Here is a 15380-nt window from a genome sequence, read left to right on the forward strand (position 1 = left end):
TACTAAAAATAAACTTAGCAATTACTAAAGACTAGATGAAATTTATTAGTGTAAAACATATTTCACGAAATCAGTTCTATGCATCTTTTAATTTCCATAAAATAAAGTATTCACGTGATGAAGGGATATAATCGATATTGAATGTAAGAGGATTAAAAGTGCATAGTTACCTCATCGACTTAACCGAAGAACTGATCTTAATTGAAGATCATCAGCCTAACAGCAGTTAAACACAGTCGACATCCCTCATTCGAAATCATCATGAATTGCAAACTACCCCTCGCAACTTCACCATCGAGAATTACAAAACGATCATTTCACCCCTGCGAAATTGTCTGTATTCACAGACCGCAACGAGACAAATGCAACATGTGATTTCCACCCGCCACTATTATCGATCACGAAGTGCAACTTCATTCCACCAAGCGTCCGCATCGCGCTTGCGTCGTCCACTGAGCATCGCAGGCGTCGAAATGCATCATTACATACAAAATACATCGTCTGTCTAACAGAAACCGTATCCTTTAATTATTAACAACCGCAACCCTCCGTCCGTAGCATGCAACGTAAACATTAAAGCACTTGCGTTTCAACCAACGCGTCAAATCTTTCATTCGATCGCGTGCGTTACAGCCGTCACAATGCGTGATCAATCCTTCGATAACGTAATCCTGAAGAACTCTTATTATTCATCGGACATACGATACTCTCTGGAGATGTGTCAATGGACTCTGAAACCCATCGGAATATGGCCTTTGATCTACCACCGCGTCACCAGACGGGATAAGCTGATTTCCGTCGTGCTTCTGGTCCTCGGTTTCTCGTCCCTGTTCTTCGTCCTGATTCCTTCGGGTCGTTTCATATTCTTCGAAGGACACATCAGCACGAAAGTGGGTCTCTTCGGCCCCGTCGGATTCTGTCTGTCCACCACCGTCAAGTACGTTTACCTCGCTCTGAGGGCGTCCATCTTTGAACGCTGCATCGAACACGTGGAGCGAGATTGGAGAACGGTGGAGGACCAACGTCACCGTTCCATCATGCTAGAATGTGCAGCGTTCAGCAGAAGATTGATCACCTTGTGCGCCGTTTTCCTGTACAGCGGCGGTATGTCGTATCACACGCTGTTGCAGTTCTTGTCCAAAGACAAACAACAGAACAACCTCACCGTCAAGCCGTTGACCTACCCTGGATACGACGCGTACTTCGACTCCCAGGCCAGCCCTGCTTACGAAATCGTCTTCTGCATTCATCTGGTCACCGCGATGGTACTTTATACGATCACCACTGGGGCGTACAGCTTGATCGCCATTTTTGTTACGCACATCTCCGGGCAGATTCAAATACAGATGGCGAGGTTGGAGAACTTGAGGAACGCGCAAGTGGGGAAGGGACAACGGAATCTCTTGTCGAATATTGTTTATAATCATGTGGAGATTTTGAGGTAAGCGATTAGGAGAATATTGGAAATAGTGGAGAATTGTGGAGTTGTATTTTCTGTAGATTTTCGGAGAATATGCAGGGGGCGCTGCAGGAGATATGCTTTACGGAAGTTGTGGAGTGCACGATGAATATGTGTATGCTGCAGTATTACTGTATTATGGTAAGTAATTGTGTCTGTAAATAACTGTCAGTAACTAATTAACTGTTTAACGTGTTTATGATTGTTTGAGATGCTATTAACAGACTTGATAAATTTAGACAATTAAATATTTAGTCCTTGATATCTTTATTAACCACTATGACTTATGTACGTCTTTGATAGAAATTAAGTCTCTTAAAATTTAGTTTAATAGACTTAATTTAATTAAGTTTAATTTAATTAAATTAAGTCTATTTAAGTCTAGTTAATATAGCAATTTATAGTTAAATATTTACAGTTAAATTATAGTTATAGAAAGCCTGCTAATTAAATATGTGCATGCATATATTTTCAGTCATGGAAAGCATCAGACGGTATAAAAATAATTACGTATTTTGCTTTGTTAATTTCCTTCACTTTCAATATATTCATATTCTGCTACATCGGAGAAGTTTTAACTGAACAGGTACCCATTTTTAAATAATTGTTCTTCATGAAAAGAGCACTTGTAATAAATTGTAATCCTTCCAGTGCAGCCAAATCGGTAAAGCTTCCTATGAAATCGATTGGTACAATTTACCAGCGAAGAATGCTCACGATCTCATTCTGTTGAACATCGTATCGCAAAATCCTCCTAAGCTGTTAGCCGGGAGAATAATCGAGTTGTCGTTGAACACCTTCAGCTCTGTAAGTGATCGTATTTTGAAATAAGTGTTTGAAAGTTTGATAACGAATATAAATTTCAGGTAGTTAAAACGTCTGTAGCTTATATGAATTTACTTCGAACTGTTACAGACTGATATACACAGTTATTTGTTATTGGCACTGGAAGACAGTCCGTTAGTTTAACTGATTCTTCGATGAAAATTACCTATTTTATCTTTCAGAAATTATTAACCCTTATTGAAATTTGTGGTAACTTTTGTCAAGAAATGCTAATTTTCATCGTTCAATTTTGGAATTTCGAAATAAATACTTGTTTATAGAGAGGAAGATAATTTATCCCCCGTGAAATTATCGAGTGTTTCTTTTTCTTCAACCGTATGTATTCTTTTTGAATAATTTTCACGTTTTACTTTGGGTATGCAACACTGAAGTTTTTTAAATTAATTTTAATACTTATTTCGAGCAGCATGCAGTCACTTTCTCGTAATTGAATGATACAACGCATGCGCACAACACCGACCAATGAATTAAACGCCAACCTCCAGGGGGTTGACCGCGCCTGCGCGGTGGTTGTAGACACCCTTACACCATATGATGCCTTATATGTATATCAATTTTGAACTACGAATTAACTAATCAAATTTATATTTTAATTAAGCACACATTGAGCACTCAACACTTTAATAGCCAGACATGTGTTAGTCACAAGTACTTATTACATTCGTTTCTGTTTCGATTTCTGTATGACGTACGATTACAATTAATACAGTAGATAGTATAATAAATATACTATAAAATATTTTAGGTTTCAAGAAATTCTAATGAAAATATATATACACTTGACGTCATATAAATTGTATAAACTTGAAGTTATATGTGGGTTCCGAAATTTCGAAGACACGTTTCACCATTCAAGAATTCGCACTTTTATCACGTTGAATGCGAATCATTTTTAATAGTCTTTAATTATTACTTTTGTAGCTATTATCTAAAGTATCAAGTATTTACAAGTATTTCTAATTAGCCGATTTAAAACAACTTCAAAATTTAAACTTTTTTAAATTCTGGAATTGGAAGATTTCAAAATAATGAAACTTCAAACCTTCAAACATAGAAATTTACTAACATAGAAATGTAGAAGAGTGATATGCAAAGTTACAAATTTAGAAAGCACCGCGATCACCACAAGCTTATTCACCTTTACAAAACACCCTCGCTCACGATTACTATTTAGAATACTATTAGAATACTAATAGTCATATCCTATTTAGAATACTAACTTATCTCCCAAATGTTGCTGTCCATTCTCAACATAGTTCACAAGCACTCAATATTTCAAGCCACCACAAACGCAAGGCGATCGCGTTGCACCGCATCCGCAACTTCGCCGAAGAAAACTTCAACTGCACCCTCGTGCAACAGTGCGGGACGAAGATAGCACATGCGCGATGGCGAGGTCCTTCGATAATCGATGTGTCGCCTGGCTGTCAGTTGTGCGTGCACTTTCGACAGCACAGTGTCATAATGAACGCACTCAGCGATTTATCGTTGGAGAACGATTGGATGTACAGTATCCAAATGAATCGTTGGTTCCTGAAACCGATCGGTGTCTGGCCTCTGTCGTTGTCCGTGACCACCTTCGGAAAACTGAATTCCATAATTCTCGCGTTGATCAGCAGCTTCTTGATAGGATTTCTCCTGGTCCCGTGCGCATTGTGCACCCTGCTCGACAAAACGGGGGACCTGGACACTAAAATAAAGATGATCGGTCCCCTCAGTTTCTGCGTGATGGCGGCCATTAAATATTACATCCTCGTTTCGAGGGGCGGGAAAATCAGCGAGTGCATCGAAAGCATGCGTTCGGATTGGGCTAGAACTCGTGCGGTGAAGTACGAAGAAGATAGGGAGATCATAATCGACAGCGCGAGGGTTGGCAGATCCTTCGCCATCTTCTGCGCCGGGTTTATGTACTCGGGTGGATTCTTTTATACTACCGTAATGCCGCTGTGCTCTAAACGAACGGAGATCATCGATAACGAGACTGTGAGGTCTCAGGCCTTTCCGATTTATAGAGGCCTTCTTGATCCACGTACTACACCCTCGTTCGAGATCGTGCAGTTCATGCAATGCTTAGCAGGGTTTGTGATTTACTCCGTTACCGTTGGTTCTTGCAGTCTGGCTGCGGTTTTTGTCATGCACGCTTGTGGACAGTTTAGAATTCTTGTGATGAAGCTGCAGAGATTGGTTGATGGGGCTGCGGGGAAGAGTAGTTTTAAAACGTATGAAGATCGGCTGGGGGATATTGTTCAACATCATTTGCAGATACTTAGGTAATGAATTTTGTTCTTGCGGTGGATTTTAATTTTATATATTATAATTTTCCTTGTGATGTTATATTGCAATACGTTATAATTTTACTTGCAAAATGATTATAATATAGTACATTAGAACTTTACTTGCAAGAGGATTATAATATAATACATTATAATTTTACTTGCAAGAAAACTGTAATACATATAATACATTATAACTTTGCTTTCAAGAGGACTATAATACAATGTACCATAATTTTACTTACAAGAAGATTATAATGTAATACATTGCAATTTTATTTGCAAAAGGATTACAATATAATACATAATTATTTTTTCTTGCAAAACCTCATTTTTTCTGTAAGAAGATTATAATGTAGTATATTCTTATAGCTATTGTATATGTATGCAGTATATAGTAATGCTGTGAATTTTAGTCTCTAAATTATCTCCTGTAATACTTGTTGAAGTGGCTCAATCGAAATTTGATCTAAACCTGTAAAGGTCGTGTGAAGGTCCACGAATTTTGAATAACAAATATTTAAAGATGTTAAATTTATAAATTAAAATGAATTATTATACATACATGTACACGTGATACAAGATATACATATGTATATGTGTGCTTAATGGTACAGCATATGTTGTATCACATGTGAAGATATACATATGTACATGTGCACATAATGATACATGATATGCATATATGACATGTAATATTGTATACGTGTACAAGATATTTATCAAAAAATTCATCATATAATACCTATACAACAGTTATACATATATGTATAAAAAAACATAACGTAATTATCTTTAATACATTTAGCAGTATTAATTGCTACAAAATTATTGACTAATTTTCAATATCCATTAATTGCTGTAATAACGAAAAACTTACTAAAGTTATATATAAAACATTGTCATTATTAATAAATTGACTACATATATCCTTCATCTGAGGTCCTTTACAATCAAGGACATAGATACTAACTCTTTCATGGCCGCTCGTATCTCATGCGCGTGATGCTCCTAAAGGTTCTTACCCTTTGTGTGATGGTTAAACGTAAACGTAAAATATTAAATTTGTTGTATTCAATGAGTTGTTATTTTTATTTATTTCCTATGTATATAAAATTTCCTTAAGTCAATTTTTTTTAAATATTGCCAGGCCCTGATGTTTGACTGCATAGACGTGCGGCCATTAAAGTGTTAATATTCTAAAACCCGCAATTTTAAAAATAAAAAGTATACATCGTGAATGATTTTCAGGTTCATATCTCAAGTCGAAGGTCTCCTAAACGAGATCTGTTTGGTCGAATTAGTTGGTTGCACAATGAACATATGCTTTCTGGGTTATTATTTGCTTACGGTAAAAAAAATTCACATGTTTCAATTTTTTTCGTGTTGTTATAAATAATCTTTTCTCTAGGAATGGGAGCAAAGTGAAACTATAGGAACACTGACTTACTGTATTTTACTCATATCTTTCACGTTCAATATTTTCATATTGTGTTACATCGGTGAAATTTTATCAGAACAGGTATATGATTTTTATAATAAATAATGAACATGAATTTTACCTGCACGAAGAGGAGAAATTTTTCGTGCTTCAATTTTATAGTGCCAAAAAGTCGGGTTATCGGCTTATATGATCGACTGGTATCGTTTGAGAGAGAAAAAAGCACTGGGACTGATATTGATAGTTGCGGTATCAAACTCTTCCACTAAATTGACGGCTGGAAAGCTCGTTGAATTATCTCTGAGCAGTTTCTGCAGTGTGAGTAGCTGAGGAAAGATGCTCAAAACGTTCTTCATAAAATGACAATATTTACCTTATAAAGAACGGAGGATACATTTACTTAGAATATAAAAAAAATATATACTTTCTGTTAATAATCTGCCTCCATAATTTTCGAAAAAGATCTACAAATCAGTGAAAGATCACAAAATCAGCAATTTCGTTGATCACTTTTAAACATCTTCCCTTAACTCAGTTTTAGATATCTTCAGATTGCAAACTTTAAATACTATCATATTTGATAAAAATATTTTTCCTCGTAGGTATTAAAATCGTCGTTGGCGTACTTGAGCTTACTCCGCACGCTCACAACGTAAAAACAAATCATATTTTATTAACCTCAAGACCAAACATTTTGGATATGAAAATGTTGTTATTAATTACTAATTGTTGGATGAATAAATGACTGACTGACAGTCGTATTAGACATTTGAAGTTGTTAGAATTATTTCGAGAAATAAGAGACCCAGAGTTTCATATCCTTCCCATCAGAAAACAAGCAAACAATTAGCAATAACTAAAAATAAACTAAATTAGCAATTACTAAAAATAAACTTAGCAATTACTAAAGACTAGATGAAATTTATTAGTGTAAAACATATTTCACGAAATCAGTTCTATGCATCTTTTAATTTCCATAAAATAAAGTATTCACGTGATGAAGGGATATAATCGATATTGAATGTAAGAGGATTAAAAGTGCATAGTTACCTCATCGACTTAACCGAAGAACTGATCTTAATTGAAGATCATCAGCCTAACAGCAGTTAAACACAGTCGACATCCCTCATTCGAAATCATCATGAATTGCAAACTACCCCTCGCAACTTCACCATCGAGAATTACAAAACGATCGTTTCACCCCTGCGAAATTGTCTGTATTCACAGACCGCAACGAGACAAATGCAACATGTGATTTCCACCCGTCATTATCGATCACGAAGTGCAACTTCGTTCTACCAAGTTTCCTCAGCATCGCGCTTGCGTCGGTCAGCGTCGTTCACTCGTCGCCGAGCGTCGGTGGCGTCGAGATGCACGCCCGTGTGTCGAATGGTGTTTCGCCGAACAAATATTACGACACTGACATAAAATACACCTTCGAACTCTGTCAGTGGATTCTGAAGCCTCTCGGAATCTACCCTTTCGTCTACAGCAACGTGAGCAAGCTCGAACGCGGGGTATCTGTACTGCTTCTGATCACTTGCTGCTCCATCATTCAATTCGTGATTGTACCCTTCGGTCATTACGTGCTCTTCTACGAGAAGGACATAAACGCGAGGATCAAGTTCCTGGGTCCTCTCACATTTTGCTCAACGGCTCTGGTCAAGTACCTGTACCTCTGTCTGAAGGCACCCGCTTTTAAACGATGCATCGAACACGTCGAGAGGGACTGGAAGAAGTTGCAGGATCAGGTTTACCGAGATGTCATGATCAATTACATATCCATGGGTCGTAACCTTATCACAGTGTGTGCTATGTTCTTTTACACCGGCGGGTTGTCATATCACACGGTCATGCCTCTGTTGTCGAAAGTGAAGACCGAGAATGTTACCATCAGACCACTCACTTATCCTGGTTACGAAGCCTTCTTCGACGTTCAACGAAGTCCCACATACGAAATTGTTTATTTTATGCATTGCATCTATGTGATGGTTGCGGGCAACATTACGATGGTTGCGTACAGCTTGGCGACTATTTTCACTAGCCACGCGTGTGGGCAGATGAAGATACAAATACTGCGGCTGGAAAATTTGACTGACGAACGAGTGACGGAGAAACGCGGGGAGGATCGGTTGACGATTATTGTGAAGGATCATGTGGAGATATTAAGGTAATGTGGGTTTTTAGCATTCGTATGCAGTATTTGTGAGGATGTGTGAGGATGTTTTGGTCAGAAGGGTAAGGATATTATTGTAGCTAAGATTTAAGCTTTTCAAGTTAAAATTTAAAGTTTAAAAATTTCAAGGTTCCAAAATTCTGTGTGCTGAAGTTCTAAAGACAGTGAATCTCAAGGTCACAAGGTACCAAGGTTCCAACACTTTCAATGTGCTAAGGTTTTAGAATCCCAAGGTTCCATGGTCTCAAAGTCCCAAGATTGCAAAGTCCCATGGTTTCAAAGTCCCAAGATTTCAAGATCCCAAGAGTTCAAGGTTCCAGGGTTTCAAGGTCCCAAGAGTTCAAGGTTCCAGGGTCTCAAGGTCCCACGATTTCAAGGTCCCAAGGTTTCAAGGTCCAAAGATATCAAAGTCCCATGGTTTCAAGGTCCCAAGATTTCAAGATCCCAAGAGTTCAAGGTTCCATGGTTTCAAGGTCCCAAGGTTTCAAGGCCCCAAGGTTTCAAGGCCCCAAGGTTTCAAGGTCCCAAGATATCAAGGTCCCAGGATTTCAAGGTCCCAAGATTTCAAGATCCCAAGAGTTCAAGGCCCCAAGGTCTGAAGGTGCCAAGGTTTGAAGGTTCCAAGATTTCAAGGTCCCAAAGTTTCAAGATTCCAAAGTTTCAAGGTCCTACGGTTTCAAGATCCCAAAGTCTTAAGCCTCCATGGTTTCAAGGTCCCAAGATATCAAGATCACAAGGTCTTAAGGTCCCAAAATTTTACAACCCAAGATCTCAAGGTTTCATAGACCTCTATATGTATATTCTATGGACCTAAGGGCTCTAGATTCTAAAATTCCAAGTCCCAACAATTTAAAGGTCTCAAGGTTGCAAAGTCTTGAGGTCCATGAACCCAAAAATCCTAAAACTTCCAAATTTTGAAATCATAAGTCCCATAATTCAAAAGTGTCGAAGGTCCATAATCAAGCAATTCCGACATTTCAAAATTGTCAAACGCTTAAAGCCTTCACTACTTAAAGTCCTCAAAACCCCAGAATCCCAAACTTTCAAAACTCTAAAGTCTCCAAGGTCCAACGTTTAAAAAATCCCAAAGTCTCAAAGTGCCAAGTACTATAATTAATTCTAGTATTTCTAATATATAATATTAGACCTAAAATTCTAAAAGTCCCACTACTCAAAGTAGTAATCCCTAGAATGACTCTACGGTCCCACATAAACGCTCTGTTATCAAATCACCTATCAGCAAAACTAAACATGTTCAATTCTACATACATCAAACTATTAAAATTTATATTACTATTAAATAACAATGAATTTAACATAACAATAAATTTGATTAACTATTTATAGATTTACAAAACTCGTCGAAAGTGCGTTTCGCGAGATATGTCTAATCGAAGTGATAGTTTCAACGCTGCTGATATGCTTGGTGGAATATTACTGCCTGATGGTAAATACAAGTTTCATTCTAAAACTTCAAAAAATACGAACACCGATATTTTTTAGGAATGGGAGACAAGCGATTCCGTCGCCATATTAACTTACGCGATGCTCTTGATCTCCTTCATTTTCAACATACTGATGTTTTGTTACTTAGGGGAGCTTCTTCTGGAACAGGTACCGTCACACTCATATATCAAGCTTCAGTCTTCATCCACACTTGTCCATCTCATTTCTAAGCCAAAAGAAGACTTATTTAGACTAAAGGAAGACTTAATCGTCGAGATAATAGACACGAGTGTTGTATCAGGGAAACAGAGTAGCGACGGCTTCTTACGAGACACTGTGGTACAATCTGCCAGCGAAAAAGGCACGTGACATGGTTCTCTTGCTCGCCATTTCGAAAACTCCGCCGAAACTCACCGCTGGCAAGATCTTCGATCTCTCTTTGTACACCTTTGGCATTGTATGTTATCACTTAAATCGATCTGCAAAATGTAAATCATTTTGTGATTGAAATTTTTATTGCAGGTGTTGAAGTCGTCGATGGTTTATCTCAACGTGCTGCAAACTATGATTGAATTGTAATGTTGACTTGGAAATTGTTGAAATTATTTTGAAATAAATATTTATTGACTAGTTTCAATTTTATGGGGTTTGGAAATACGAAGGTTGTAAGTATTGAATTTTTCAAGGTCAAGATCTGAAATTTTCAGTATCGCAAGGTCTAAATTTTTCAAGGTTGCAAGATCTGAAATTTTTAATATCGCAAGATCTGAAATTTTTAAGGTCACAAAGTCTAAAAGTTTCAACATTGCAAGGTCTAAATTTTTCAAGGTAGCAAGATCTGAAAATTTTAATATCGCAAGATCTGAAATTTTCAAGGTTCCAAGATCTAAAATTTTCAATATTGCAAGGTCTGAAATTTTCAAGGTCCCACGATCTAAAATTTACAATATAGCAAGATCTGAATTTTTCAAGGTCAAGATCTAAAATTTTCAATACCGCAAGGTCTAAATTTTTCAACGTTGCAAGATCTGAAATTTTTAATATCGCAAGATCTGAAATTTTCAAGGTTCCAAGATCTAAAATTTTCAATATTGCAAGGTCTGAAATTTTCAAGGTCCCACGATCTAAAATTTACAATATAGCAAGATCTGAAATTTTCAAGGTCCCAAGATCTAAAACTTTCAGTATCGCAAGGTCTAAATTTTTCAAGGTTGCAAGATCTGAAATTTTTAAGGTCACAAAGTCTAAAAGTTTCAACATTGCAAGGTCTAAATTTTTCAAGGTAGCAAGATCTGAAATTTTCAAGGTTCCAAGATCTAAAATTTTCAATATTGCAAGGTCTGAAATTTTCAAGGTCCCACGATCTAAAATTTACAATATAGCATGATCTGAAATTTTCAAGGTCCCAAGATCTAAAACTTTCAGTATCGCAAGGTCTAAATTTTTCAAGGTTGCAAGATCTGAAATTTTCAAGGTCCCAGGATCTAAAATTTTCAATACCGCAAGGTCTAAATTTTTCAAGGTCCCACGATCTAAAATTTACAATATAGCAAGATCTGAAATTTTCAAGGTCCCAAGATCTAGAATTATCAACATCGCAAGACCTGAAATTTTCAATGTCCCAAAATCCAATGTCCCGAGAATTCCAAAGTCTCGCACTGTTCCAAAGTAATTGCAAAATTATACAGAACTGACCTCCGAAAATTGCAAGATGACAAAACCTCACAGTACCTAACAACAGTAGTTCTACATTGTCCCTCGCAATAAAATTTGCATATCAAATCATATATACATCAAGTACAACAGTGTTTCATCGAATGATTCCTGCTGTCAGCTTTTCTGCATCCGACCCCTTTCGCAACAAAGTAGCAGCCGTACTACTCAATTATTAACAACGCAACCCTCCGGCCGTAGCATGCAACGCTAAACATTAAAACGGCGCTTGCGTTTCAAGCACCGCGTCAAGTGTTTCATTCGATCGCGTGCGTTACAGCCGTCACGATGCGTGATCGATCCTTCGATAACGTAGTCCTGAAGAACTCTTATTATTCCGCGGACATACAATACTCTCTGCAGATGTGTCAATGGACTCTGAAGCCCATCGGAATATGGCCTTTGATCTACCACCGCGTCACCAGACGGGAGAAGCTGATTTCCGTCGTTCTTTTAATCCTCGGTTTCTCGTTGTTGTTCTTCATCCTGATTCCATCTTGTCGCTTCATATTCTTCGAGGGACACATCAGCACGAAAGTGCGTCTCCTCGGCCCCGTCGGATACCGTATGTCCACCACGGTGAAGTACATTTACCTCGCTCTGAGAGGATCCATCTTTGGACGCTGCATCGAGCACGTGGAGCGAGATTGGAGAACAGTGCAGGATCAACGTCACCGTTCTATAATGCTGGAATGCGCAGGATTGAGCAGAAAACTGATCACAATGTGCGCCGCTTTCTTGTACACCGGCGGTTTGTCGCATCACACCGTGCATGCGTTCTTCTCCAAAGACAGACGTCACAGCAATGTTACTATCAGACCGTTGATTTACCCTGGATACGACGCGTTCTTCGACACTCAAGCCAGCCCGACGTACGAAATCATATATTGCATGCAGCTGCTTTCGTCCTTGATCGTCTACACGATCGGTACTGCTACGTACAGCTTGCTCGTCATTTTTGTTATGCATATCTGCGGGCAAATTCAGATACAGATGGCGAGGTTGGAGAACTTGAAGAACGCGAGGTTGGAGAACTTGAAGAACGCGGGGCTGGAGAAGGGTCAACGTAATCCTTTATCGAAGATTGTTTATAATCATGTGGAGATTTTGAAGTAAGGATGGGTTGGGGAATGTTGGAAATCAGGTTAATGTTGGGGGGAAAATTTTGTAGGTTTTCGGAGAAGGTTCAGAAGGCGCTGGAAGAGATTTGCTTTACGGCTGTTGTGGAGTGTACGATTAATATGTGTTTGCTGCAGTATTACTGTCTTAAGGTAAATTGTTGTATTGGTAATTGTATTGTGTTTGTATTATTTATGTATTGTTTATACATGACATTGTGTATTATGTATTATGTATTATGTGTACATAACATATATAACATTGTGTGTTATGTATTATACATACATAATATTATGTATTATGTAGTATGCATACATAACATTATGTATTATGTAGCATGCATACATAACATTATATAGTATTATATGTTATGCATACATAACATTATGCATTATGTAGCATGCACACATAACATTATATATTATATGTTATGCATACATAACATTATGCAATATGTATTATGCATATATAACTTTCTGTATTATGTGTTATGTGTACATAACATTATGTATTATGTAGCATGCACACACAACATTATACATATATTATATGTTATGCACACATAACATTATGCGTTATGCATTACGCATATATAACTTTCTGTATTATATGTTATGTGTACATAACATTATGTATTACGTTAGTATTGTAATTGTATTAGTAACATATTCTCAATTATTTTTCAAAGTATTACAGCTACTAATACGTAACTAATAATATACATATAGTCATTACAATGGTAAGTATGTCCTCAGTAGCAATTAAAATGTGATATTAATTGAAAATTTGAAAACTAATTAAAGAAACAATGTGCATACATATTTTCACGTTTTCAGTCATGGAAAGCATCAGACACTGTACAAATAGTTACATATATTACTTTGTTAATGTCCTTCACCTACAATATATTCGTATTCTGCTACATTGGAGAAGTTTTGACTGAACAGGTACCCTTTATTAAATAATTACTCTTTACGACTATAAATCTTCATTTTAGTATCACTTATCTTAATATCTCAAATTGTATATCTTTTATAATAATTTTTTTAGTGCAGCCAAATTGGTGTAGCCTCCTATGACATCGACTGGTATAATTTACCTGCGAAGAATGCTCACGACCTCGTTCTTTTGAACATCGTATCGCAAAATCCTCCTAAATTGCTGGCTGGGAGAATAATTGAGTTATCATTGAACACCTTTACCGCTGTAAGTGAAAATTGTAAAATGAATATACGAAAGTTTGATGACGAATATAAATTTCAGGTTGTTAAAACATCTGTCGCTTACATGAACTTGCTCCGAACTGTTACAGACTGATATACAGTTTATTATTGGTCCTGGAACAACACTGTTAGTGTTACTGACTGCTCGAAAATTATCTATTAATATTAATTATTTATAGATAAGAAAAATCTCGCGTGGGATTAAAGCTTCTTAATTATAAATGTAATGTGAAAGACTCGAATATGGTAAATAATAAAATATGTGACCATATGATTATGTGTTTCTTTTTGAACAATTCTCAACTTTTACTTTGGATATACAACAAGTTGTCTTTTTCTTTCTTTAAATCATTTTAGTATTAATTTCTATCAGTATGTAACCACTTTCTCGTAATTAAACACAACGTAACTATAATTAAACTTGAAATCATATGTGATTTCAGAAATCTCAAAGACATGTTTCACTATTCAAGAATTCGCACTTTGACTACCACGTTGAATAAAAGTCACTTTTAATAGTCCTTAATTACTACTTTTGTAGCTATTATCTAAAGTATTATGTATTTACAAGTATTTCTAAAACAAGCTCTAATAATATGACACATATTAAAACAATTTCTAATATGACCAATGACCAAACGTATTAAAAAAAATTCTAACACGAAAAATCAAACATTACGCATAATTTTGTCATAGTCTACATACTGATAATAAAATAGATTTGCACATACGTCTAAGTACACAAAATACACAAAGCTAGTTTCAAAGAGCAATAACGCATAATCATGCAGTAGTCATTATGCACCCTCATAGCATCATTCTATAGAAACAGTGTTTAGCTTCTGCTTCGACCGCACACGATCGTCCATCTAAGAGTAGTAACCGATAATTCCCTGTCTGTTCACAATCCAAGGGGATGCACGCACACAATATCGCGCCAACTCGCAATCGATGTGTCGTGAATAATCGAACTCTCAATGATCATGAATGACTTCGTTCAATATCAGAGCTTGCAGCCAAATCAGAATTACGAGAACAGTATTATTTACTTGAGAAAGTATAGCAGATCTTGTTCTTCAAGATTTGTCCAGTATTAAGGGTTCTGCAATGTTTTTATTAACCCTTTGCACTCGAAGCTTTTATTCATATTACTAGCCACTCGATGTATTTTCGGTAAAAAAATGATATTCACTTATAAGTAAATCATATGCGCATTAAAAGGAAAATTCATAGATCCATGTGTCCTTGCATTATGAACTGAAAATTATTTGCTTTAACGCGAAGTCCTCGAGTTTGAAGACAAAATGGCGTCGCACTGGAGTCCTCGAGTTTGAAGACAATTTTAAATGGCGCCGCTTCAAAGCCTTCGAGTGCAATGGGTTAAAAATAGTGATTGGCTTCGGCAAGTTCGTACTCTTTTCATATTCTAATTGTTCGTATAATACGTAATTAATATATAATAACAGTGTATACAATCCGCAATGTTAATTGTATATATGTTTCATATAGTTAAAATGTAATTTATAGAAGATATTACAAAATCAGCAAAATTATAAAAGTATTTGATTTACTGTTATTGTCAACATACTGATGTTTTGTTACTTCAGAATTCATCCACATTTGCCTACCTCTTTTCGAAAGACGCAGACAAGAGGAGATTTAATCGTTGAAATCATAGACACAA

At 36.5% G+C, this 15380-nt stretch overlaps 4 protein-coding genes and 1 long non-coding RNA gene across 7 annotated transcripts; 4 read left to right on the forward strand and 1 right to left on the reverse strand.

Annotated features, from left to right (window-relative positions):
- Positions 1–458: 458 nt before the first annotated feature.
- Positions 459–2607, forward strand: LOC100876971 (odorant receptor 4-like). Of its 2 annotated transcripts, none has more exons than XM_076537707.1 (5): positions 459–1441; positions 1501–1600; positions 1935–2045; positions 2111–2266; positions 2467–2607. In XM_076537707.1, exons 1-5 carry the CDS (start codon positions 642–644, stop codon positions 2563–2565), a joined length of 1266 nt encoding a protein of 421 aa, XP_076393822.1. In that variant the 5' UTR covers positions 459–641; the 3' UTR covers positions 2566–2607. The 2 variants fall into 2 exon arrangements, with proteins under 2 accessions (XP_076393822.1, XP_003700844.2); XM_003700796.2 differs by lacking the exon at positions 2467–2607 and adding an exon at positions 2326–2404.
- LOC143265465 (uncharacterized) lies at positions 2245–10011 on the reverse strand. Its single transcript, XR_013040047.1, has 3 exons — positions 9970–10011; positions 9738–9867; positions 2245–2264 (listed from the first exon to the last, which is right to left on the reverse strand). It is a non-coding gene; the product is annotated as an uncharacterized LOC143265465 (long non-coding RNA).
- Positions 3632–6767, forward strand: LOC100877309 (odorant receptor 10-like). Its single transcript, XM_003700885.3, has 5 exons — positions 3632–4575; positions 5830–5929; positions 5990–6100; positions 6182–6337; positions 6622–6767. The coding sequence occupies exons 1-5, from the start codon at positions 3770–3772 to the stop codon at positions 6673–6675; spliced, it is 1227 nt and encodes a 408-aa protein (XP_003700933.3). The 5' UTR covers positions 3632–3769; the 3' UTR covers positions 6676–6767.
- Positions 7375–10233, forward strand: LOC100877423 (odorant receptor 4-like). Of its 2 annotated transcripts, XM_003700886.2 has the most exons (5): positions 7375–8189; positions 9543–9642; positions 9699–9809; positions 9943–10098; positions 10164–10233. In XM_003700886.2, exons 1-5 carry the CDS (start codon positions 7390–7392, stop codon positions 10218–10220), a joined length of 1224 nt encoding a protein of 407 aa, XP_003700934.2. In that variant the 5' UTR covers positions 7375–7389; the 3' UTR covers positions 10221–10233. The 2 variants fall into 2 exon arrangements, with proteins under 2 accessions (XP_003700934.2, XP_076393824.1); XM_076537709.1 differs by lacking the exon at positions 10164–10233 and having other exon boundaries at positions 9790–10023.
- Positions 10234–11614: 1381 nt separating this feature from the next.
- Positions 11615–13953, forward strand: LOC100877083 (odorant receptor 10-like). Its single transcript, XM_003700797.2, has 5 exons — positions 11615–12466; positions 12526–12625; positions 13310–13420; positions 13524–13679; positions 13737–13953. Exons 1-5 carry the CDS (start codon positions 11643–11645, stop codon positions 13788–13790), a joined length of 1245 nt encoding a protein of 414 aa, XP_003700845.1. The 5' UTR covers positions 11615–11642; the 3' UTR covers positions 13791–13953.
- The last annotated feature ends 1427 nt before the right edge of the window (positions 13954–15380 follow it).

The sequence above is a fragment of the Megachile rotundata genome, chromosome 12 (genome assembly GCF_050947335.1).
Source record: "Megachile rotundata isolate GNS110a chromosome 12, iyMegRotu1, whole genome shotgun sequence".
Lineage (NCBI taxonomy): Eukaryota > Metazoa > Arthropoda > Insecta > Hymenoptera > Megachilidae > Megachile > Megachile rotundata.

Excerpts from the sequence above, each read along its gene's own strand:
- LOC100876971 (XM_076537707.1), top strand. The coding sequence starts at position 642 with ATGCGTGATCAATCCTTCGATAACGTAATCCTGAAGAACTCTTATTAT. Across the intron at positions 1,442-1,500 it reads AATCATGTGGAGATTTTGAG|ATTTTCGGAGAATATGCAGG; the intron begins GTAAGCGATTAG and ends TATTTTCTGTAG. Across the intron at positions 1,601-1,934 it reads TGCAGTATTACTGTATTATG|TCATGGAAAGCATCAGACGG; the intron begins GTAAGTAATTGT and ends ATATATTTTCAG.
- LOC100877309 (XM_003700885.3), top strand. The coding sequence starts at position 3,770 with ATGAACGCACTCAGCGATTTATCGTTGGAGAACGATTGGATGTACAGT. Across the intron at positions 4,576-5,829 it reads CATCATTTGCAGATACTTAG|GTTCATATCTCAAGTCGAAG; the intron begins GTAATGAATTTT and ends AATGATTTTCAG. Across the intron at positions 5,930-5,989 it reads TGGGTTATTATTTGCTTACG|GAATGGGAGCAAAGTGAAAC; the intron begins GTAAAAAAAATT and ends TCTTTTCTCTAG.
- LOC100877423 (XM_003700886.2), top strand. The coding sequence starts at position 7,390 with ATGCACGCCCGTGTGTCGAATGGTGTTTCGCCGAACAAATATTACGAC. Across the intron at positions 9,643-9,698 it reads TGGAATATTACTGCCTGATG|GAATGGGAGACAAGCGATTC; the intron begins GTAAATACAAGT and ends GATATTTTTTAG. Across the intron at positions 9,810-9,942 it reads GGGAGCTTCTTCTGGAACAG|GGAAACAGAGTAGCGACGGC; the intron begins GTACCGTCACAC and ends GTGTTGTATCAG.
- LOC100877083 (XM_003700797.2), top strand. The coding sequence starts at position 11,643 with ATGCGTGATCGATCCTTCGATAACGTAGTCCTGAAGAACTCTTATTAT. Across the intron at positions 12,626-13,309 it reads TGCAGTATTACTGTCTTAAG|TCATGGAAAGCATCAGACAC; the intron begins GTAAATTGTTGT and ends TCACGTTTTCAG. Across the intron at positions 13,680-13,736 it reads CATTGAACACCTTTACCGCT|GTTGTTAAAACATCTGTCGC; the intron begins GTAAGTGAAAAT and ends TATAAATTTCAG.